The sequence below is a fragment of the Mytilus californianus genome, unplaced genomic scaffold (assembly GCF_021869535.1).
Source record: "Mytilus californianus isolate M0D057914Y unplaced genomic scaffold, xbMytCali1.0.p SCAF_5, whole genome shotgun sequence".
NCBI classification, from domain to species: Eukaryota; Metazoa; Mollusca; class Bivalvia; order Mytilida; family Mytilidae; genus Mytilus; species Mytilus californianus.
In genome coordinates, this window is record NW_026262701.1 from 106,060,679 (window position 1) to 106,084,928 (window position 24,250).

The following is a 24,250-nucleotide window of genomic DNA, read 5'->3' on the forward strand; positions in this document are numbered from 1 at the left end:
ACATTAATTGAAAAGTGGAAAAAAAACAGTGGGTTTGTGAAGCTTCAACATATGTTCTTGTAGATGATTTTTTTTGTATTTAAGGGGACAACCGTTTGACTATCAAAGCACGTAGAAGTCCGAGTGAAAAAGTGCATTTTTATACCTGTGATTTCGTTCTTGAGATGTTTCAACAAAGTATTGAATCATGCCAGTTGTTGATTTAATATTGAAAATTTGACTGAATTATTCCTTATACGGTTTAATGTTATTTAATTCGTGTTTCTTTTTGAAAGAGGTCAAGTTGCTCTTGTTCATTCTTAAAATTAATGTTCATTCATAACATAATAGTAAAATCACTACGCACGTTATAGTAATGTAATCTTTATCTCACATTATTTGTTTTAAATTCAAAGGAGTACCGTTTATGCGTTCTGATTACACTTGCCATGTGTTTAATACTTTCTTGAAATTACGGACCCTGTTATTTATTATGGGTTTCCTCAATTGCTGATTGATACTGATAGACTCCATTCTGTAATCAAATGATATAATGATCAACTGATCAAGGTTACTTCTCGAGACAGTGTCAAATGTCACAATGACCCTCTAGGCAATTGAAAATGATTACCTGTAATTCTCTGGAATTAAAAAGTTTTGTTTTTTATATTCTGAAGTTTTAAAAATCAAAAACATTTAACTGAAAGAGTGTTTCTGTTTGTCGTATGTTAAACCCAAATAATCTTTTTATTTACTTTTATAATGTTTCGTAATGTCTCTGGTTAAATGTAATGCGTGATCATCGTCTTTTCATTGGATGGTTTAAAATAGATCTTTCTAGCATTGCCCAATTCAGTGTCCCAGTTTTATCGTTTTCACAGGACGGTCCTTCCGCCCTTTCCTGCCTGACGCCGTGTGACCTTTTAATGATTCCCTGTGCCCTTTTTAAGACGCCCTGCCCGATTTTGTGAATTTCTACACGAAAAAATGATTGTTACTAATTTTGAACAAAATCGTTGTTTCTCGTGATTATTGGGCATTGCATACATGCTAAATTTTTAACTTGTTTAGAGTATTTAAGTTGTATTCCTCTGTCTGTATGTCGGAATTATACAAATCGTGATCATGGCAGATGAATTTTCATCTGGAAGAAGGTTCTTACACAGCCTAAGAAGAAAAGCATGGCTGATTGACAAAATTCAAAGATGCAGTACTACCATAAAACTTTTGTCGTATTTCTATCACAATGCCCAAGCGGGAAAGACGTTTGAAAGAAGAATTAGAAAAAGTAAAGAAGCAAACAGGAGTTTGAATGACTTCTTTTATACTACACGAGTGTTTTAAAAATTTTTGATTTACAATCCTATGCAGGAAATCGTCAAGCGTATTGACGATGACTTCATGAAACTTTTAACTGAAAATTTCTTATTTTAAAATCTGTTGCATTAATTTTTTTACGTGATTAAACGTAAGCCAGTTCCCAGGTTAATCGACAGTTAACGTGCATTTCATGAACATTTCAGAAGCCGGTCCCATCTTCAAATCTTTAATCGGTATCTATGAATGAATGATTATTATTATAAAACAACTATAGTTCGGTAGAACACTCGCGTCACGAAAGTTGAAATCATCAAATGAATGGTAATTATGATATACCTAAATTAAAATAGAAGCAATAAAGAGAATGAAGCCAGGTGCATGGATTGTGATGTAAATTATTGCCCAGTAATAAACACTCTATAAGGGGATAATCTGTTATGATTTTTTTGGAAGTTATACATTTCCACAAGTAAACTTGCCTCCACCTTTAGCCTGATAAACGTGTCGTCCCCCTGGGAAATGTAAAACATTAAAAAAATGACTTTCTGCTGGATAAGTCTTTTAATATTGATATAAAGTTAAAACAGCCTTACTTCTCACTAGATAAGACTCCTCTCAGGTTATGTTCTTTTACGTGTGGATGAAAAATAAAAGTCACAAAAACATTAACTAGGCAGCAATTGCTTTAACAGCCTTTAAGACTTTGATTTTATACTGTAACAAGATTTTATTATTCGAACATAGAAGATGTTAATAAACTCGAGAAAGACATACTTCTGCCCTTTATACACTAGTGCATTACTAGGTTAAATTAATTGGAATCAGTGTAATAAATGTTTGCTTTTTCATTATATTCTGTTTAGAATCATTGGTCATTCATATTAACGATACAATTTGACATGATCTCCAGGCCATACGTTGACATTTAAATGTTTATTTTTGTTAGCTGTTTAATGACATATGGATTTATTTACATTACCCTATATCTCATTTTATCACCGGCTTTTTAATTGTCCTTAGTAACACAATAGATGACATAAGTTCAACCGAAACTGATAAGCCTTCCAGAGCACATAAATTTAACCGCAGTTATTGGTGAGATTTGTGTTGCTTGATTTGAAAGGTTTTTGTTTTGTGTTTTGTGGACTTCCTTCGACCATGGTGTTACAGACGTATTTGTTCTTTCCGATGTATTATTTTGCATAATCCTTGGTTATGATTAAGGTTGTCCAATTTGATACTGTTTGATCATTATATATTCGATCTGAAAAATACTGAATTAATTTTTATTCTCCACCAAAAAAAAAAACAATTCGGAAGAATATTGTAGTTTCTTTGTTTGTCCGTCCGAAACAAATGATTTCCGGATGACATTTTTGAGTTAAATTTGCTTATCAAAAATGAAACTCAATCTGATCAAAAATACAGATCGTGTGTCCATGCTTTGCTAACCTTGATCTGACTATCCTCCATTTTACTTCGTCGTATTGATACACACTTTAAAACATTGAAAACAAACATTTCATTGGTTGATTTAAAAGTTATCAGAAAAGAAAAGAAGAAACGTTGTCGGAATCTTGTAAGCGAACCGTGGAAACATGATCTGTATTTTAATCAGAATGAATGAAACCTATTGAAGATATAGGGATGGCCAAAAGGCCTATTAGTTTTGGACTGATGTGGTTGACGTTCTGGGCCCATGTTACTAAAAATAGATTTTTTTAACAAGCCTTTCCATATGAAATCTTGATTTTTCCTTGCTAATTTGGAACGAAAATCATCATTGACAGATGTGTCAAATTAAAGGGCGCTGTAAATTAAATTTGATTTTTTTTTCCGCACAATTATGTTTTGAATAAATTCCTTGTTATCCGTGCTATATAGGAACGAAACTTATACACATGAAAGATATAGGAAAGCTGAATAAGTCTATTGATTTTGGTGCCAATAGCTCAAATTTCAAGATAGCTATTACTTAATATAGAATATGTTTGGGAGAAATATTGTTTTCGGATAATTATTTAAGTTTCCTTTGTTGGTTAACATATGAAACTTGTGTGGATGGTTAATGTTGAGAATTGGAAGTTTAGATTTAAGATGAGGGGTCAAGGTCACAGCGATTGAAAGTAGACTTAAATGTCGAAGTTGTGTTTACTCGTGTGCCAAAGAAGAAATTTGAGTAATCTCAGAAGATAATTAGAAGAAAAGTTTTAAGATACATAGAAAAAAATCAATAAATTTCCATTTATATTACAGGGGGCATATTTAGGCTAGTGGCGAGAATATACTAACTATTTTTTTTTATTTTTAGGGTAACAAATTAAGTGAACATTGTTGTCTTTCGTTTTAAAGGGTTGAAGGAGAGATGTTACCAGGGAAGGATCTGAATGGTCTGCTATACCATGTTTACAATTTTCTTTATAATACACTCATTCTATTTTATTTTGTGTTAAGAAGATATGGATGGTGCATTTAACACTAGTTTGTCTTTCATGTTTTAGGGGAAAGATTTAAGTGAGCTAAGAAGACATACTTTCTCCAACACTGTAGACTATAGAACTTTAAAGAAGTTCGTACTGAAAGTTTTTACACCGTGTAAATGTAGAGAAGTACATACCAGACATAAACAGGCTTTAAAGGTATGTTATATTTATTTATGAACTTCAAACGAAAACCTGAGAAATAACTAGCACATCGCATATAAGGCTCTTTAGATAGGGATCTCACATGATGGAAAGAAGGCCATGTGAGCTTTTGTCATTGCTGTGTCCGTCATTCCTCCTTAAACATCTTACATTTTGAACTTATGATATTAACTCAAACTTGACAGAACTGTTAGTTACAATGCCTTTCCAAGTGATATTGGTGCGATTTTGTCTACAAACAGACCAGCATTAACCTGATATTGTTTCTGATTTGCAGGACATTTTTTTTCTCAACAATCGTTTAATAATTGTCCGAGGTCGAAGGTAATATTAAAAACCTACAAAAACTAGATTTTCCATAAAAGTAATGAAATCAAATCAAATCCAAGCATACATGATGTTGATTATAAAGTACCTATTAAATCGGTATGAAAAATCCAATGTAGCTTAAAGGGGTAAAAAATGAGTCGGGTTGGTCCAAATATCCACCTTCATTCTTTTATGGAACTGGTGAACCAATTGAAATCAAACTTGAGAGATATCTTTCTTTGAATGTTATTATTGTTTGATTTTATTCTGGAATGAAAAAAAAATTGGGGAGAGGGGGATTATTCTCTTAAACACCTTCAATATATTTTTTCCTTTCCAATTTGATTGTCTGTCAACTGACCAAAGCAAAAACATTGTAAATTAATTTGAAAAATGAATTTTTATTGACTTCACAGAATGACCAATGTATCACTTATTTCTTCAATAAACATTCTCTCGGAAAATAATCTCAATTTTTACGTGTATAGAAAAAAATATCTGATCGCTTAATTCATCAGAAAAAGTTCCTTTCAAATCTGAATGACACGACTCTCAAGCTGTCAGAACAGAATGTGAAATATAGGAATTGAAACAGAATGGTATGGACTATTCTTCTTCAAACTGTATCTAGATTAATGAATCATATGATATACTAGTCAACAAAAGATACGATACAAGGCAATGCATTTCTATATATGGAAGTACCAAGCTTAAATTTGCCCAATTGGTGAAATATTGACAGTTAATTGTTTCTCATTAAACTATGATTTAAGGCAAAAAAGTGATTTTTTTTTTTGTCACAATAACATTGATTTGAATTGTATTCTTTTCACTTGAAATTTAAAAAAAAAATGAGAATATTTTTAAAGCAGTTGCTTTTGCTTTGATGCTATCATGAGAAGGCCATATTTGTGACTAAGATTAATGCCAAACTGACCAAAGTAACACTGTAGATTCTTCTCCTGTGATAATTTATCATATGCGTTTTTAGTTTAAGGGATTAAGAAACAATTCAATCAAAACAATGGAAGGCTCGTGAAGTTTCAAAACATCAATTTATAGATGAATTTTTGCATTTTTTTGTTGTCCGATCAGCTGAGTACTGGAATGATGTATCAGTTGGCTTTCGTTGCCCATTTACATAACTACATAAATAGTATGGGTTGTCGCACATTAGAGACATTTAAAAACTGTTTTCGAAAAAGTGTTTTTCCTATCTATTGTCGCCTTATATTTTGCAATATATACCCAGTGTATCGTTTTAATAGCTTGACAAAGTCTCTCCTGTCAAAGTCGAAATTTCCAAACTGGGTAACTGACATGGTTTGAGTGGGTAAGGGAGTGGTCATTGCTTGTTTCGATTTGACTTGAAATCAGATGCCACGATATACATACACACTTTATTTAGAGTCTGCAGCTTTCAGATGACTGTAAACCTTTTAAGTGTTGTGTCTTTTTAAAACAGAATCATGGATATGAAACAAAACACATGATAATAAACTTGTGAAAATTACAATTTTTGATTGATTGTTGCAAGACTTTATTGGAAATTACACGTAGGTATTTACATTTATTTTGATTTATTTTTCGTAAAGAATATTTTTGATATGCTTAAGGAGAGTACTTCAGATGATGCAACGTTAGCTGAGACTGAAGAGTTATTTGATGAGTGGGATGGAGAGGCTGAGGAAACAAAACGACTGTGTTCTGGTCACGAGAGAGCCATTCCTATAGACAACCTTGTTATGGACCTGGATGTCAAAGAAGAAGGTATGACTGCTTTGTTTTCCATTTCTATTCTATTTGATATTTGATTTTCACGATCAGAAATTTGTAATGAAGAAAGTGAGTTGGTCGAATCAAAAACTTAGATAACTGCTTGTTCTTGCAGCTTTTCTGTGTCAATTTTATATTAGTTGAATTAAATAGTCCAAATTATACAAGTTACAGCAAACATTGTATGTTTTAGCTAACGGAGTTTCGTCGTAACAAACTGAATAAGAGTCAATGTTTATATAACTGGTTATGTTCAATAGTTGATTTGACATATTTGATTAATGTTGGCTGATGGAATTTGAAAATTATTATGTGAATTAAGGCAGTCGTTTACCGATGTTCAAATCTAGTAAATTGATTTGGAAGAGAAAATTCAAGGTAACAAACAAAAACTCAGGGATTCACATGAACTCTTAAAAACAACTGAAGGAATCACATAAACTTCAAAAATGAGCGAGAACAGGTGTGTCTACATGGTAAGTATCTCCTGATATGCATGCATCACCAGCCATACAAATTTACAGTCAGTCAAAATGTTACAATTGGTAAAATTACATATCAGATTTCTTTACTGGTATCTTAAGGGTATTTTAAGTTTACCCTTTTATTCCTTTAAGGAATTTCAACTTTATTTTGTTATCTTGAGTTACACCCACACGAAACCTGGAAATTGGAGAATCTAACCAATGTCTACTCAACATGCAATATACAATGTTATGGAGGACCAGCTTTGCTTCAGGAAATTGCTAAAAAGGTAGGTGAATATTTGATAACCATTAATGTTATGTAATCCATGTATTTATGATAAATGAAAAAGATAAGGTACTTCAGTATCAGTTCAAGATTTTGACAAGCAAATGAATCAAATTTTCCGTTCATCTTGGGATTAAGAGAGTGGACGTACACGTGGCAAAGTTATTATCCAATATATTAAAAGAACGATCATTTTCTACATACTGTATTCGGCATTGGATAAGAAAAAATATTGAAAGAGGCGATTCTGAAAATTGAAAATTTACTTAGGTTCAAAGTAGGTGTAACTGAGCAAAACTGGTTTTCGATAATGTGTTACATGATAAACAACTTTCTTGCTGAAACAGAATACAGAAAGGCACTTATGAAAATGAGTACAACTTGATTGTTTGTGAAATGTTCACGCCAAAATATTTACACTGTAAAAAATATACTAAACTCTAAAATTGCGGTGCTTATTTTTTTAATATTATCACCAGTCATGTTATACTTAAATAAAAAATAATCTCTAATGTCAAAAATGTAGAGCTAGTTTCCATTCTTGGAAAATAACTAGTGTTAAAAGGATATAGTCCATAATAAAGTCGAAATCTAAAAGCTTGTTGATCGATGTTTCATGAGGTTTCAGAACATCCATACTCATATAGCTTTTGTAAAGAGCTAGTCATCTCTTGACTTGTTAATTAGAAAATATTCAATGAAATAATCATGATAAATGAGATGTTTATTTCCAACGGTCTTCGTGTGATGAATTTTACATGTACTGTCTATTTCCATGAAATATTGCAATTGTACTTTTTCAAGGTACATTTAATTTAATATAACTCGCATCTGTATCTTAATGTTTGCTTTAAGAGTTTTACAGAGTACCTGAGGGAGTGTTGGGTAACCCCTTAACCATCGCGTCGAGGAGCCAACATATGATGTCGTTTGTATGACTTTGCATGGCGACCAATTTCTGGGGCCTCATACAAAATACCAATGGCAAGCATTACGGTTTTAATATGTTGCCAGTGCCAAATTTTGTTACAGATGTGGAAGAAAAAATCTTGCCTTGAAGATGCATTAAAGTTGTACAAATTGATAATTTTATTGTCCGTAACTTTCATAAATATATTGAATCTAGACACAGTAAATTGAGAGTTTGACAATTAAAATGATAACATTTGTTACGTTCAAATAGATTCATCAGAAATGCTCAAATTTAAAAAAGAAATAAATCAAGAATGTACATATATTTATATTATAAACAAGGACAACATAGATAAAAAATTACCGTTTAATTTTTGAACATATGGATTCTTAGTATTTATATTTTGAATCTATTTTGTTGAATAATAATCTCTAATAAATATTAAAATGTCACCAGAAATTAATGGTAGATTGATTGATTGTTGGCTGCTTTACGTTCAGTGGCAAATATTGCATGCATGTTCAGAACGAAATTAATGGTAGATTCCTAAGATGGGTTCCATTTAAATTGATTCAACTATTTTAAATATTCCAAATAAATTTGTGACCAATAATTTACGTATGGCAGTTTAAGAACTATGAAACGCATTATTAATCTCTATAAATGAGGCATAAATGTTATAGTTGATGTATGTATAATTATTTGAACACATAAATGTCTTATTAAATTCTAAAAACGGTAATGTAGTCAAATCTGGCACTCATCATTACGTTCATTAAAGGCTGAATCTTTTAACATGTTTAAATCTACATCGAGTTCGTTTAGTATAAAATTACTGAATCAGCTGAAAATATAGATCCCATCCCACATAAAGGATCCAACCGAACGTCTATTTCAAGAAAATGATATTTATCAACAATGTTTAGGAAAGGAAAAGTTATCCAATTTTGTCAGAACATTTACATGAGGACAACCATTGGGAGTTCTGTTATCAAGGTTTAAAAGAACAAAGATCTTTTTTAAGTTGTATTTAGTTGCAGTTTTTCTTGGGATTGATGAATTTCTATATAATCTACCCTCTCACATCACATCATTTTATTTTAGTTTTAAGATATAGATTGATAATAGTAGATGTAGGGTATATATTTTATATTCATTGTCGTTGTTAACTTTAAATTGATCTCTGTAATTTGTTTCGTCTTGCCGCTGGCAAGCATGTGGGATTGAATATAAACCAATGGTGGTTCAGTTTTGTGGAAAACAATAGAATTTTATTGAAAAACTGAGGACAATTAATTTAGAAATATTATATTGAAAGCAAAGTTATGTTCGTCAATAAGCCTGTGGCTATTGGAATGTCAGACTAAGTTTGATAACTTACTTTGTACAATTTACCAGATAAAAAGAAGAACACAATTTCAGCTGAAAACATTTTAAGGAGTTCAATTACCGACAATTTAAATTTGTATTCTTGCATATAATAACCTAACTCAATACCAACACCAGACATAATGCAATTAGTTACGTCTAAAAGTAATTGCATTAATATTTCGTTTGAAACTAATCCGCACATTTTTTTTCCTCCGGCTGTAAACAAATTGGTTAAATCACGAATGAAAAACATTCGTTTGCGCAATGCTGATGAATGTGTCTGCAGAATTAGTTCGGTGTATGTCCAGATTGTCAGAAAATTAATATTGGCTATTGCTAAACAAGTTTGTTCAAATAATTAATTTTTCTGTTCCGGTTTTGTTTTTTTTAAAGGCTCCAGAGGTTAGAACCATCAATGACAAACGTGTTTGTAACTCATTTTTACAACACTTTGGAGTCAACTTTATCTTAGTGTAAATTCTTGTTGTTGTGTCGCCTGACAGCCTTTAGCTGTGGCGACTTATACGGATGACTTGTGTCGCCTGACAGACTTTAGCTGTGGAGACTTATACGGATCAGTTGTGTCGCCTAGCAGCCTTTAGCTGTGGCGACTTATACGGATCACCTGTGTCGTCGTGCGTATCTCACTTTGTTAATCCGCACCTCCTTTACAACGGCTTCATTACACAAGCTCGTGCCATTTCAGACTGTTCCATGACTTTGTTATATTAAATCCGTTGGATATGCACTGATTGATACTTAAGTGTATAATAAAATATGATTTATTTATTCGTTACTATTGGCTTTAAAATAGCTTTCAGTAACTGCCAAAACTCTTCGATACTATATGCCCAGCTCATCAAATATATGGTTATACAAATAAACATTAAATCTTGGAACATTTACAAATTGTAATGTAATAAAATCCGAAAAAAGTTTTTTTACTGATTGATAATAAGGAATAATTAATAGGCATGTTATAGTTATCAATAGGAACGTAGACATTTTGTCCAAAACTATTGTTTATATAGCTACACAAGTATCAAAAGTCGACCGATGGATCCATGGTAATAAGTTTATGTTCGACTAACGTAGAAACTACAGTATGTAGTTAAGAAAAATGGTTGATCAGATCCTATATGTCTTCTATTTAGGCTGAATTTCAAATTATGACTTGATTGCGTTTATATCGTTTGCTTTTGTTGTAGTTCAGTGTTTCTGTTGTTCCGTTGTTTTCCTCTTATAGTTGATGTGTTTCCCTGGTTTTAGTTTGTTACCCGGATTTGTTTTTGCTTAATCGAATTATGACTATTGAACAGCGGAATACTACTGTTGCCTTTATTTATCACTGTATGGAAGGCTACAGCTGCCTTATGATAACGATCATCATATCATTAGTGGTTGAGATATAACATGACGCAAATTTTCTATATTATTACGACATTTGATTATACTACTCTGTCAATTTGCTATATCATTAAGATAGATTTTAATACTATAAAGGCGTTTTGATATAACATGCAGTAACCTTTTCATACTATTCTGTCATTTTACTTTGTCATAAAGATATTCTTTTATACTATGAAGACATCTTAATATAACATTGAGCAACTTTTTCATACTATTTTGTCACCTCACTATACTATTATGTCATGTTACTATCTTATAACGATAAATTTATATACTATACAATCATCCCGATATAACATGGAGCACCTTTTTCATACTATTCTGACTTATTAGACATATTACTATTTTACGACGATAAAGTCGTATACTACAAAGACATCTTGATATAATATAGAGCCACCTTTTCATACTGTCTGTATAATTTTACCTCACTATGCTTTTCTGACAGATTACTATATCATAATGATACATCTTTATACTATAAGGACGTATTGATATAACAGTAATGCTGGCCAAGGAATATGAAAAAAGGCGCAATTTTGTTTTGTTTACGTAGAATTTAATAAATTCGAGGTGAATGTGGCATGTGAAAAATTGCCCTTCCCCTTTTTATATGAAAAACTCAGGAAGGAAAAATCAAAATTTCACCTAAAATTATACAGACCATTCTACTATCATTAAAAACAACAGTGTAAAATTTTAAGTTTATTTTCATAAAATTCTTAACTTTGGATTTGATAGTTTTTGATATAAAGCACACTTATTCATGTATTGTTATGATACTTATATAATTTTCCATGTGCTAAAAGTTGTATGCCCATGTAATCTGCAATTTTTATGGACCTACAACTTTCAAAAGTTTTGCAAAAGATATTGCTATTGATATTATACAATTATGGCCTGTTGAAGAGGTGAATATCCAGTAATTATAGAGGAGTTAATGAAAAATAAAGAAATTTCCACCTATGGAAACGCAAAATATAATGATACCGTGCGCGAAGTTTACGCTGCCCTGCTGTCAGCCAATCTTGGTGTTAAGAATGTAGAATATATCGTCCGTACAGTTTTAAATAAACTTGCTGGTGTTAAAGTTGGTCGTCTACCGAAAAAAACATTCTCTGAAATAATGCTTATCGAAGCAAAGGCTTTGGCACAAATCCAAAGCGTCGATGCTATTCTTACATCAAATGGTTTATGTACTATTCATACGGACGGGACAAAACGTAAGGATCGCGAGTATGGCGGTTTACAAATAGGTACTAGCACAGGGCAATTCAGTGTAGGGATATCTGAATTAGTTCAAGGGAACGCAGTCTCTTTTTTCACAATGATCAAAGAAATATTTGATAACTTAGGAGACTTAGCAGGGGTGGATAATGATAATAAAGACAAAAAGTCAGCTGAAATTCTTTTAAAAGTTAAGAACATGATGACAGACAGACATGTCGTAAATTACTGTCTCAAAAATATGCTGGAAAAATGGCGGGCAGATTGTCTTCCTCTTATCATTGAGAACGTTCACACATTTAGTGATGATCTCAAAAAGTCTATCATCGACATTAATCATTTCAAGTGTAATTTGCATGTGTTGGTTAATCTTGGCTCACAAGTCGAAATAGCACTTAAGGAATGGGCGAAAGCTATAATCTTGAGAGATACATTTGACTGGGGAGTTGCAAGCACTCCTGACTTTATACGTGCGACAACTAAGCTGTGTGTTCCTGGTGCAGATAAAAAATCATGATACGGTTTCTTGTTTGAAACGTACTTAAAAAGTTGCGTTCCTCCTGTAAAGTTGCATATGTCCACCTTTTATGGGCATCGAATTAACATTTTATTCTCCATGGCAGCAGCGGTCTATTACCATAATGATCAGATCAAAGATTTTTTGTGTACATATTTTGAAGAAAAATCTAGTAACAAACTTGTATCCTGTGTTTCTCATTATGTGAATAATAAAGTTTATTTGGCTGGTTGTAGGGCATTGGGAATTATTGACAAATTACTGACTGGTCCTTTATGGAAACAGATTGAAAGCGCAAAGCATATTCTTGACCTTAATAGTATGTGGCTAACTTTTGGTAATTTTTAGATGAATTTTCAAGGGATTCCTCTGATTTACTGAAAGGAAAAATTTTATTTCCTGAATTTACAAAACAGGATGAAATTTTTGAACGATTATTTTATGTTCAAGATGAACAATTAAATATTCTTACAGCTGAGGCATTACAAATATTATGCACAAATTTTATGATCATAGTAAGCCGTCAATTAGTAGACTATCTGCAAGGTGGAAAATTTAGTATTGACAGTTCGCCAAATTTTGAAAAATTAAAAGAAAACTATATTACTGTATCCCCAACCAACATAGTATCAGAAAGAGATTTTGCTAATCTAGATCGGCTTAGGCATGAAAAACCAAACGCAAATACAATCGCTTTGGAAGGCATCATACTTTTTACTAACAATAAAACACTAAATTGGTTAGAAAATTTGGATGCAGAAAACAAATCTACAATGTTCAAGATAGCAAGAGAAAATGCACCAAAACTGCTTCAACATTACAAAGAACAAAAGCATATTATACAACAAAAACATATAGAAATTTTACAGAAAAAGAAAGATGAAGCTATTTCAAAACAGCAACGAAAAAATGATGCGATCATAAAAATAAAAGAAGATATTGACACTTATGGAGAGCAGTGGTTTTTAGAGAAAGACATTGAAAGGGCATTGGAAAATCTCAGCATCTCACAAAAAGTTGAAGCCGTAAAAGTTCAAATTAAATACCAAAAAGTTGTTTTGAAAAAAAATCCTGAAGACAAAAACTTATTTAAATTTTCAATTGAAGGAAATGAATTAACTCTCAATCAACTGCTTTCAAATTTAAGAATAATAGCTAATATAACAATTTCTGATGTAGCAGTTTCATATGACACTGCAGCTGTAGCAAACAGTGCATGTAAAACAGACACAAATGAACCATTATTGACAATAAAAACTATTGAGGAAAGAGAAAATTTCATGATGCAACAAAGGGAAAAAATACTTAAAAAAAATACAAGAATAAAAATCAAAAAAAGATGACGTGTCAAAACCCAGAAAGTCAGAAAGCAAAAAAAGAAAAGGCATTAATGAATCTGATTAATCAAAATCGTGTAAAAGAAAATGTTCTAAAATTAAAACTCCAAAACCTATTGTGTCAGAACCAAATCATTTTGCAGATCCCAATTTTTCTAAGGGTGAAACTGTTGCAATAGCATATTCAGATGGGTTGTATCCAGGACAGGTTGAAGAAGTTTAAGACAATAATTTTGCTACCGTGAAGTGCCTACATCGTACAAATTCAAAGAAACTGTTTTTCGTTGGCCTGTTAAAGATGACATCATAAGGGTGGAAAATATTTTTGTATTTTCCAAAGTTTTAGAATTTATACCAATTGATAGTAGTTGGAGAACATGGAAAATATCAGATGTCGACTCTATTTCATCTAAATATTCACTGTATAAGTTGAAATATTTCTGAAAATACAAAATAAAATGTATGAACTATGTATCTTTGTTGAAGCAGAAAAAAAATGTAAAGCTGAAGGGTCTGTCAATCAAAAACCACAACCACAAAACAAACATGAACAATAACTCACAACAATTCATTTTAAACTTGTTACCTTGTGTTAAAACAAACAATTTGATACCAACATTGCAAAAATCAATTGAGAAATGACAGAGTAATAAAAAAAAAACATTTAATCAAATGAGAAAAACTTGCAAATGCCATCAAATGGGAGCCATTTTGATTCAAAATGGCCACCATAGTGAGATTTTTTGTTACAATACTTTCAAAATATGATAGCTTGTGTTAAGACAAACAATTTGATACCAATATTTCAAAAATCAGTTGAGAAATAACCAAGTAATGATGAAAAACATTCAATCGAAAGTGAAAAACTCGGAAATGCCATCAGATGGGAGCCATTTTGATTCAAAATGGCCACCATAGTAAGATTTTCTGTCACAATACATTCAAAAATTGATAGCTTGTGTTAAGACAAACAATTGGATACCAATATTTCAAAAATCAGTTGAGAAATGATCAAGTAATCATGAAAAAACATTTAATCGAGAGAGAAAAACTCCGAAATGGGAGCCATTTTGAATCAAAATGGCTACCATTATGAATTGAATTGTCACAATTCATTAAAAAAATTAAAGCCTTGTGTTAAGACAAATAATTTGATGCAAACATTGCTAGAATTAGTTTAAAAATAAGAAAGCAGGTCCAAAAAATGTGTAAACTTCATACAAAAATTGTGAAATGGCGGCAATTTCGAACCCAAAATGGCCGCCATTTTTGCTCTTAGCAGGAAAAATTGAAAATCGCAACATGCTTTGATAATTGCTTTAATCGCATAAAAAATTCCATGAATGAATCTTAAACACTTTTTGAGATATGTCCATTTAAGTGTCACTATTATACAATACATTACTTATTGTTGTAATATTAGCTTCGGTGCCTTTCATCATTGTCGAACCTTCGACTTGAGTCGAAAAAGCGAGACATAGCGATCCTAAATTCCATCGGCGTCGGCGGCGTCCACAAAAATTCACTTTGTGGTTCAAGTTTTTGAAATTTTAATAACTTTCTTAGACTATCCTGGATTTCTTTCAAACTTGGACAGAAGCTTGTTTATGATCATAAGATAGTATCCAGAAGTAAATTTTGAAAAAATAAAATTCCTGTTTTTCCGTATTTTACTTGTAAATGGACTTAGTTTTTCTGCCGGGAAATATTACATTCACTTTGTGGTTAAAGTTTTTAAAATTTTAATAACTTTCTTAAACTATCCTGGATTTGTACCAAACTTGGACAGAAGCTTGTTTATGATCAAAAGATAGTATCCAGAAGTAAATTTGTTAAAAAAAAAATGAAATTTTTTCCGTATTTTACTTATAAATGGACTTAGTTTTGCCGCCAGGAAACAATACATTCACTCTGTGGTTAAAGTTTTTAAAATCTTAATAACTTTCTTAAACTATCCTGGATTTGTACCAAACTTGGACAGAAGCTTGTTTATGATCAAAAGCTAGTATCTAGAAGGAAATTTGGTTAAAATGTTGTACCTGTTTATCCGTATTTTACTTATAAATGGACTTAGTTTTTCTTCCAGTTAACATTAAATACAGTCTGCAGTTAAAGTTTTTAAAACATTTATTAGATTCATAAACTATCCTGGATTTATACCAAGTTTTGACAGAAGCTTCTTACAATCAAAAGATAGTATCTAAAAGGAATATTTTTATTGATTTTTTTCCTCATTTTTGTTGAGCCTGCGATTAACAGCAAAAGTAGACGAGACACTGGGTTCCGCGAAACCCTTACGATTTTTTTTAATATCAAACAGACTGGGAGAGCAAACAGAGAGCCTATTTTTTTTTGTCCTTCTACATACTGGTCCAAATTTTCATAATTGTACCATCTGTAATGAGTTAAACTATAAAATCTATCTAGAATGTGTTATACATTGCATATTTTTTGTCAATTGATGGAGCAATACGGCTAGCGTGGCCTATTATGCAAAACAGAGAATAGCATTTTATGGAAATTTGTGTATAGCTATTTTTTTTATTAGAGCAAAACATGTACACCTCTATACAGTATTATAATAGACTATTGTACACTCTGTCAGGAAACAAGCAAAAAGTGTTGAAGGTATGTCTATCTGAGTCAATATTAGCCTTCAAAGATGGACTACAATGCCTATAAAATGGCGGCCATCTTGGATAAAAAAGTGGGGATGAATTGGAAATTTGGAACACCCGTAACGTTTGAACCATAGGTCCGATTTAGAAAAATAATAGCTCAAAATATGCGTCTCAAAGAGCTTTATCCAATGAAATTCAAAAGTTTCAATATATTCCCTGTAAATAAATGGGCCTGGCCTCTCTTGTCATTGTTCTGTCATTGTCCTATCATTGGTCCAGTCATTAATGTAACCCACCATGCAGTAGTAAACGTGCGTTTAATTTTTACCAAAAAAACAGAAGACGCACCACATTCACGTTAACGCGGAAGTTATTGCCCGTTTACTACGATCAAATTTAGAAGACACGCCTTTTTCCGGTTAACGCTGAGGTAAATGTCAGAGTAAACGACCATTTACTTTTTATGTCTACTAAAATTTTGGAGGTAACGCAGAGTCAACGCGGTGTTTACATGAAGTACACATGAGTAAACGCCGCATTAACTTTTTCCGCGCGTCTTCATGTCATGCTAGGTCTGCACCCAACTGTAACTCATGCAAATACCATGGGGATGAAAAGGTTATTCATCGTTGAATAATAGAGTTATTCACCGCTGAGTGTCATTTTTAAGGATTATTCACCCTTCCTTGCATTTAAATAAAAATTAACTGAATTATTCCATGTCAAGTGATAATGAATTTACCAATAGAACTGGTTATAATATATGTAAGGTTAATAATAAATGTTATCCTTTTGAGTATAAAGTCAGCAATGAAAACATTTGAATTTTCTCACTGTAAAAATATGGCAGTGGCTCCGCAAACGAACAATTCGTACGATTAGCCGCCAGGCTCCTCGAACGAATTTTTTTAATTAATATAAAATTATGATTAGTTGTGAGGCTCCTGGTATGGATACCAAGAGTTTCGTCGTACTCACATTCAATAACTGACACCAATTTAAGAGATAATTGACAAAGTTCAAAGTGAATAAAATTTACTTTTTTGTCTCGCCTTGACGGAGTCAAAAAGCGAGACATAGGTATGCTGTTTCCTGTGTCGGCGGCGGCGGCGTCAACAATGTATTAGTTTGTGATTAGGTTTAGTTCATGGTGAACCACTAGTGGTAGGTCAATGATATTTGGTATGCAGTTGTATTAACATTGGCACATCTCATTACCATGGAGATTATTTGGCCCCGCCCCCTCAGTCAAGGTCTATTAACTTTGAAACTTTTCATAGTTTACTTGTATTAGTTTGTGATTAGGTCAATTTATGGGGAACCACTAGTGGTAGGTCAATGATATTTGGTATGCAATTGTTTAAGCATTGGCATATCTCATTTCAATGAGATTATTTGGCTCCGCCCCTTGGTCATGGTCTATAGACTTTGAAAATTTTGCTAAGTTAACATGTATTAGTTTGTGATTAGGTCAGTTCAAAGGGGACCATTAGTGGTAGGCCAATGTTAATTGGTGTTCAGTTGTATAAGCATTAGCACATCTCATTTCCGTGGAGAATATTTGGGCCCGCCCCCTCAGTCATGGTCTATTTGACATGAAACATTTGCTTAGTTTACATGTATTAGTTTGTGATTAGATCAGTTTAAGATGAACTGCTAATGTTAAGTCAATTATAGTTGGTATGCAAATTTATTGGCATTTGCAAGTATCGTTTCCATGGAGATTATATAGCCCCACCCCTGATCATGGTTCATTTACTTTGAAACTTTTACATAGATTACAAGTTAATGTTTGTGTTGAGGTTTGTTTAAAGGGAACGACTTATATAAGTCAATGGTATTTGGTATGCAGTTGTATTAGCATTGGCACATCTCATTCCATGGAGATTGTTTAGGCGTGTACCTTCAATCATGGTTCATCGACTTTGAATATTTGCATAACTTACATGTTATATTATTGCTATTATAATTTCCACATTTGCATTATCAAAATTACAAAAAAGCGAGACATATCTCTGTGATAACAGTTTATTTCTTTTTAAGTTATTGTAGGCTACTGATTTCCAGAAGGAATTAAGAAATATGTTTTCTCAATAATTTCATAGAAGTGTGAGCAAAGACTATGTGTTACTTCACCAAAAATCTTCAAAAACAATATTAGGGAAATGACATTTACATTTGCATGTAGGAACAATTTCGTTACTGAATTTTTATTTTCCTCCAAATCTGTGCAGCTCGGAAAACAACAAGGTCCCGTTTTTCAGCTTCTGTCTGTTTAAATTTTTGGCTTATGTTTAAGCCAAATTAAGGTTACTACTGATACTAGAAGGACTGCTTCATACCTTATTCTTTTCCTCAATATTGACACATATGGACGATATCACACTAAAATCTATGACAAACGGGATGATTTCAACTTCCCAATTATCAATTTCCCATTTCTCAGCAGTAACATACCCTCTGCTCCGTCGTATGGTGTTTACATATCTCAATTGATACGTTATGCTCGTGCATGTTCACACTATACGGACTTCATATACAAGAGTGCTCCTTGCGCAGAAATTGCTCCAACAGAGTTATGAGGGGGAAGGATTTAAAATGACACTCCGTAAATTTTATGGACACCATTACGAATTGGTTGATCTATACGATATGTCTGTGTCTAAACTAACTAACGACATTTTTACCACGTCTTAAATTGTGGTTTACCATCTACGTCGTCCGTACCGAACGTGACCTATTCCCGAATATGACTGTTTTGCCGAGTGTGAATTCGAATTGCTTTATGACGTGTTTCGGTATTTATACATCCAACATTGATGTATTTAGTTATGATATTTCTTTTGTAAGTACGGTTGGATATTGTCTTATCGTTTGTGGTTTGAATTCTGTATTTTCGGTACAATTTATATATGTCTTATTTGTCAGTATAGTCAGTTAATTTCCATTTTCCATGGATAAAGTATTATGTTAGTCCAAATAATTATGACGTCGTCACAGCATCAATTTGAAATAGCCTTTCAAGACCGTCATAATCATGATAATTATTTGGACTAGTATTGTGAAAATAATTGTGAATTTTTGGATCTCGTTCCATATAATTGTATGAATTTCAAGATTACCTGTGATAATATATACGTCACTTTTTTGTGGCGTTGATCCATTCATGTGACGCACAGTTTGTGGTGTCCTGTGCTTCATGGTAGATGTCTGTTGTTATTCTGCGGTTTACACATGTAATATACTATTATATTATTTATTTATGTATTTCTCTGTGCTGAGTGTTCTTGCGTTTGTTTGTACTGTTTTTCTGTCATGTAGTGTTGTCATTTTAGCGTCATTTTTTAACATTGCCATATAAGCGGGAGGTTTGGCTAGCCAAAAAACTAGGTTCAACCAGCATTTTTTCTTAAAATGTCCTATACCAAGTCAAGAATATGCCGTTGTTATCAAATAACTCGTTTCTATGTATGTTGGTGTTTGTTTTTGTTGCAGTTCAGTGTTTCTGTTGTTCCGTTGTTTTCCTTTATTAGTTGTGTTTCCCTCGGTTTTAGTTTGTAACCCGGATTTGTTTTCTCTTAATCGATTTATGACTTTTGAACAGCGGTATACTACTGTTGCCTTTATTTGATGCATTGCATTCAGTGTTGATTTTCTTGCTAGTTCAAGATCTTGATTTTACGCCTCTATGTTTAGATATTTTATTATAAACTGCCAAATGGGTCAAGTTTATTCATGTTCCCCAAGTTACTTTCACATCTCAAGATTATCAAGGACGAAGTGGTTAATTGGTAGGAATGTTTTCTCAAGATAGACAAACGCTATCCTTGGTTTTTCTTTACATCAAAATTTATTCCTTTTTTTATACGCCCGTCAAATTTTGACGGGACATATTATGTTATCCTGGCCCCTGACGTCTTTAACATACATTAATATTAAGTAGTAATTCCAGATTTAGTTATGGATTATTCACCTGCTTAACCTTAAATTGAATTAGATGGCGAATACATCTGTATTTATTCACATTCTTTTCATTACCGTTTGATTTGATATAAATTCGAGTTTAAGTTTGAAAACAATTGTGGAGCTTATTATACAGACTATGCCATGTTATTTTATGATTAGATTCAAGTCAATCATTTCATGCACTATTTTTTAAAAACGTCTAATCCAGTTAATTAATTTTCTACATTTATTAGTCTGCATAAAATCCGTCCCTTGACAGTGACAGTAATTGATTTGGCTGGAAAATTGGATCTAGGTGTGAAATTGATAACTAAAATCCATTTTCCAGAATCATGTGTGGTGGATCTAAAATCGGAATGATACTTGTTTATTTTACTCATTATTCTTACATTTCATTTGATTTACATTAGCTGGTGCAGTCCACCTCTTTAAACGGGTGTGAAGGAAGAAAACATGATAACACATTGCTTAAAGTGATGTTGTGCCGTTTTCAATTGATTAAAACAAAATAATATAAATTGGTATTTGCTGCTTTTACGTTAAACACGTATCATATTGAGTAGGACCCAAGACTTGTTGTATTAGAAAGTGTCACGATGTGAACAATTTTGTTCGTCGTGCAAGTCTCCTAGAAAGCAGGGTTCAAATTCATTTCAATTTGAACAGCTATAGATTTATGAGATATGAACATCGGTAAATTTATGTTTCATTAATTTATTTGATCGACCGATTGCTATCTAGATGTAAAGCTTCCATCTATCGATTTTTCTATTTATTTTTGTTTTGTTTTTAAGAGGTGAGCTGAGATATAAATAAAAATGAGTCTGATTCTTTAATACTGCGTAGAAGTGTTATTTTTCAAAATTAATATCAAAACAAACCTTATACAGAAGTGAATAAAGGTTTTGTAAGTTTGGCGACATGAAAGAAAGTGATGTTACACAATTGTTAAAATGTTCTATGATTCTATTCTATTTAAACTTATAAAATCTACAATCGATTCTTATATAAACAGTAAAACTAAAGGGGGAAAGGTATTTACGACATACCTATCTGCTTTTTAGTGTATAGATAATGATGCCTGCGTCAAAGCGGTTACGATTTTTATACCATGCGAAAGTTTTTAACAGTATCACTTGGTATTTATTTTAGACAATCAGCTAACGCAGACTATAAATTGAAAAATTTAATGTGAATAGAATAACTGTTGTATTATCAAGGACATATGAAATATTACCATTTAATGCACAGTAAATGAAGATTGATGGATTTGTATACGTTTTTAAATCTAATTATTGCAATATTTATATTGATGTTAGCTACATAAGATTCTTTTTCTTCAAATATCTCATTCCTAGGCAAAATATATCCATCATTGATAGAATTTTACTTTAAAAAAAACCAACCAAAAGTGATATCAAAGTGTTTTTTGTGGATTTTTTTTAATAGAATAAAGTATATCATTAATTTGGTATTCTATTAAAGTGAAAATTTAAGTTAACAGCTTCTACAATATGTTCTGCAATGCTACGAAACAATATATATATATTGCATTCACTTTTTTACTCCTAGTTTTGCTCTGATTTTTTTCCCAAGCTTTTTATTTTCGTTGTTTCAATTCATTTTCGAGACGATCTTGTCTAAAGAAAGATAACCTCAACGGTGTTCTACTGATAGCTACAATGAAGAATCTGAACAGTATAATGTGTCTATTATGTGTTTTCTTCAACAATGATGTTGTCTGTCCTGAATTGTTTTGATTGCTATTGGTTACTTATTATACCTCCCCTGTTGTGTGGAGGGTATGTATCAATTCATTTAGCTTTGCCTGAGTTCTTTGACGTGCCCGATTCGTCTATTGTTTTTAGATTCAAGCTTTTTCCTTTTTATCAAAATGGCTGATGTTAAGATTTTGTAAAGTTAATACGGTAAAATGACTAGATATCAATTTATCATTTCTATATATTTACATTTTTATCTCGCCTTGACGGAGTCAAAAAGCGAGACAAAGGTATGCTGTCGGTGGCGTCGGCGTCAACTATGTATTAGTTTGTGATTATGTCTAGTTTATGGTGAACCACTAGTGGTAGGTCAATGATATTTGGTATGCAGTTGTATTAGCATTGTCACATCTCATTACAATGGGGGTTATTTGGCCTTGCCCTTCAGTCATGCTCCATTGAGTTTGAAACTAAGCTTAGTTTACATGTATTAGTTTGTGATTAGGTCAGTTTATAGGAAACCACTAGTGGTAGGTCAATGAAATTTGGTATGCAGTTGTATAGGCATCGGCATATCTTATTTCAATGGAGATTATTTGGCCCCTCCCCCTCAGTCATGGTCTGTTGACCTTGAAACTTTTGCTCAATTTTCATGTATTAGTTTGTGATTAGGTCAGTATAAGGGGAACCATTAGTGGTAGGTCAATGATAATTGGTATGCAGTTGCATAAGCATTAGCACATCTCATTTCCGTGGAGAATATTTGGTCTTTCCCCCTCAGTCATGGTCTATTGACTTTGAAACTTTTCATGTATTAGTTTGTGATTAGGTCAGTTTAAGTTGAACCACTAATGTTAAGTCGATGACATTTGGTATGCAAATTTATTGGCATTTGCAAGTTTCATTTCCATGGAGATTATATAACCCCACCCCCTCATTATGGTTCATTGACTTTGAAACTTTTAATTTTAGTTAAAGTTTGTGTTTAGCTTTGTTTAAAGGGAACGACTTATGATAAGTCAATGGTATTTGGTATGCAGTTGTATTAGCATTGGCACATCTCATTTCGATGAAGATTGTTTAGCCCTGTACCTTCAGTCATGGTTCATTGACTTTGAATATTTGCACAACTTACATGTAAAGTATTGCTATTTTAATTTCAACATTTGCATTATCAAAATAACAAATAGGCGAGACATATCTCTGTGTTAACAGTTTGTTTAACTTTTATCAAATATTAGTGTGTCCTAGTCCTTTCTGTTGAAGGTTATAACAGGGGCGGATCCGGTTAGTCCGTTCTTTGCCTGCGGGAAATAAAACCACGAACAAAAAGATATTACAGGGAGAATTTGAAAAGGCAATAGTAGATGTGCTGGTTATATATATATATTTTTATAAATCTCGTACTGTTTTGTTTTATAATGAGAACTGTGATGACAGCATTTCTTCTAAAAAAAACAAATTAGAAGTAGACAAAAATTCACCAGGGATACAACTAGGCACGAATGCCGGGCATTTCGTCTACATATAAGACATAATATAATGATATATTAATTATAATGTAATACGCGATTATTTTGGTAGCCTAGTATATTTTGACGGTCACCCATGAGTTCCGAAAGCCAACACATAGATTCATTTATTCGACGAGCGATTTGTATTGGAAAATAGAGAATTATAAAATTATGTAATTAATTTTCTGATCTTTATCATAAAAATTAATTTGATTTTGTGTTACTACATAGTACTGCAATACATTTATGAATGCCCTATTATGAGACGGCAATGGTAAAGCTATGCTAAATTATGACATTGGAATCCTTCTTCTGCGTTTGTTTATTCCTTTAATAAAATGAAATTTATATGAAATATTCAGTTTATCAGTCAGAAAAAAATAGCGAGCTTTGATCTTTTGAAATTAAAAAAAACGGACAATATACATTACATCGTTGTCATGTTTATACCATGTGCTGTGTCATACGTTGACTAAAAAATGAATACACAAAATAGGGTTAGCCGTTAGCATTTCGTCTTCCTGACACTCGTTGTCGTTGTTCTAGCTGTTCTATTGCACGAAATAGTTTATTTTGAAATTTTCTTTTTACATGCAGTGTCCTCCAGTTGCTGTAGCAATTGCTAAAGCCAAGAAAGATGGAATTAACTTTGCAGGGAAAACACACATCGACTTCCCAGTTGTTGAGATTAGTGACTGTATGGGTTGGGACTCAGGTCCTGTTAAAAGGGAACTTAAAATGCTTATGTGGAACTTGACAGGTATTGTTTCCTCTTATACAAGACAACAGTTATGAGACATAATTGTGACAAATGTAATTCTTATAAATATTTACCGAATATATTTTGACATTCATATTGTGCTAACTTTAC

General features: G+C 32.3%; 1 protein-coding gene across 1 annotated transcript in view; it reads left to right on the forward strand.

The window, feature by feature from the left end:
* LOC127700466 (ATP-dependent DNA helicase Q4-like) overlaps positions 1–24,250 on the forward strand; it is a 243,950-nt gene that overhangs the window by 214,165 nt on the left and 5,535 nt on the right. Inside the window, exons 13-16 of the mRNA XM_052203957.1 lie at positions 3,801–3,938; positions 5,870–6,023; positions 6,647–6,783; positions 23,977–24,139. Coding sequence (XP_052059917.1) covers positions 3,801–3,938; positions 5,870–6,023; positions 6,647–6,783; positions 23,977–24,139 — 592 coding nt within the window. The remainder of the gene's footprint in view (positions 1–3,800; positions 3,939–5,869; positions 6,024–6,646; positions 6,784–23,976; positions 24,140–24,250) is intronic.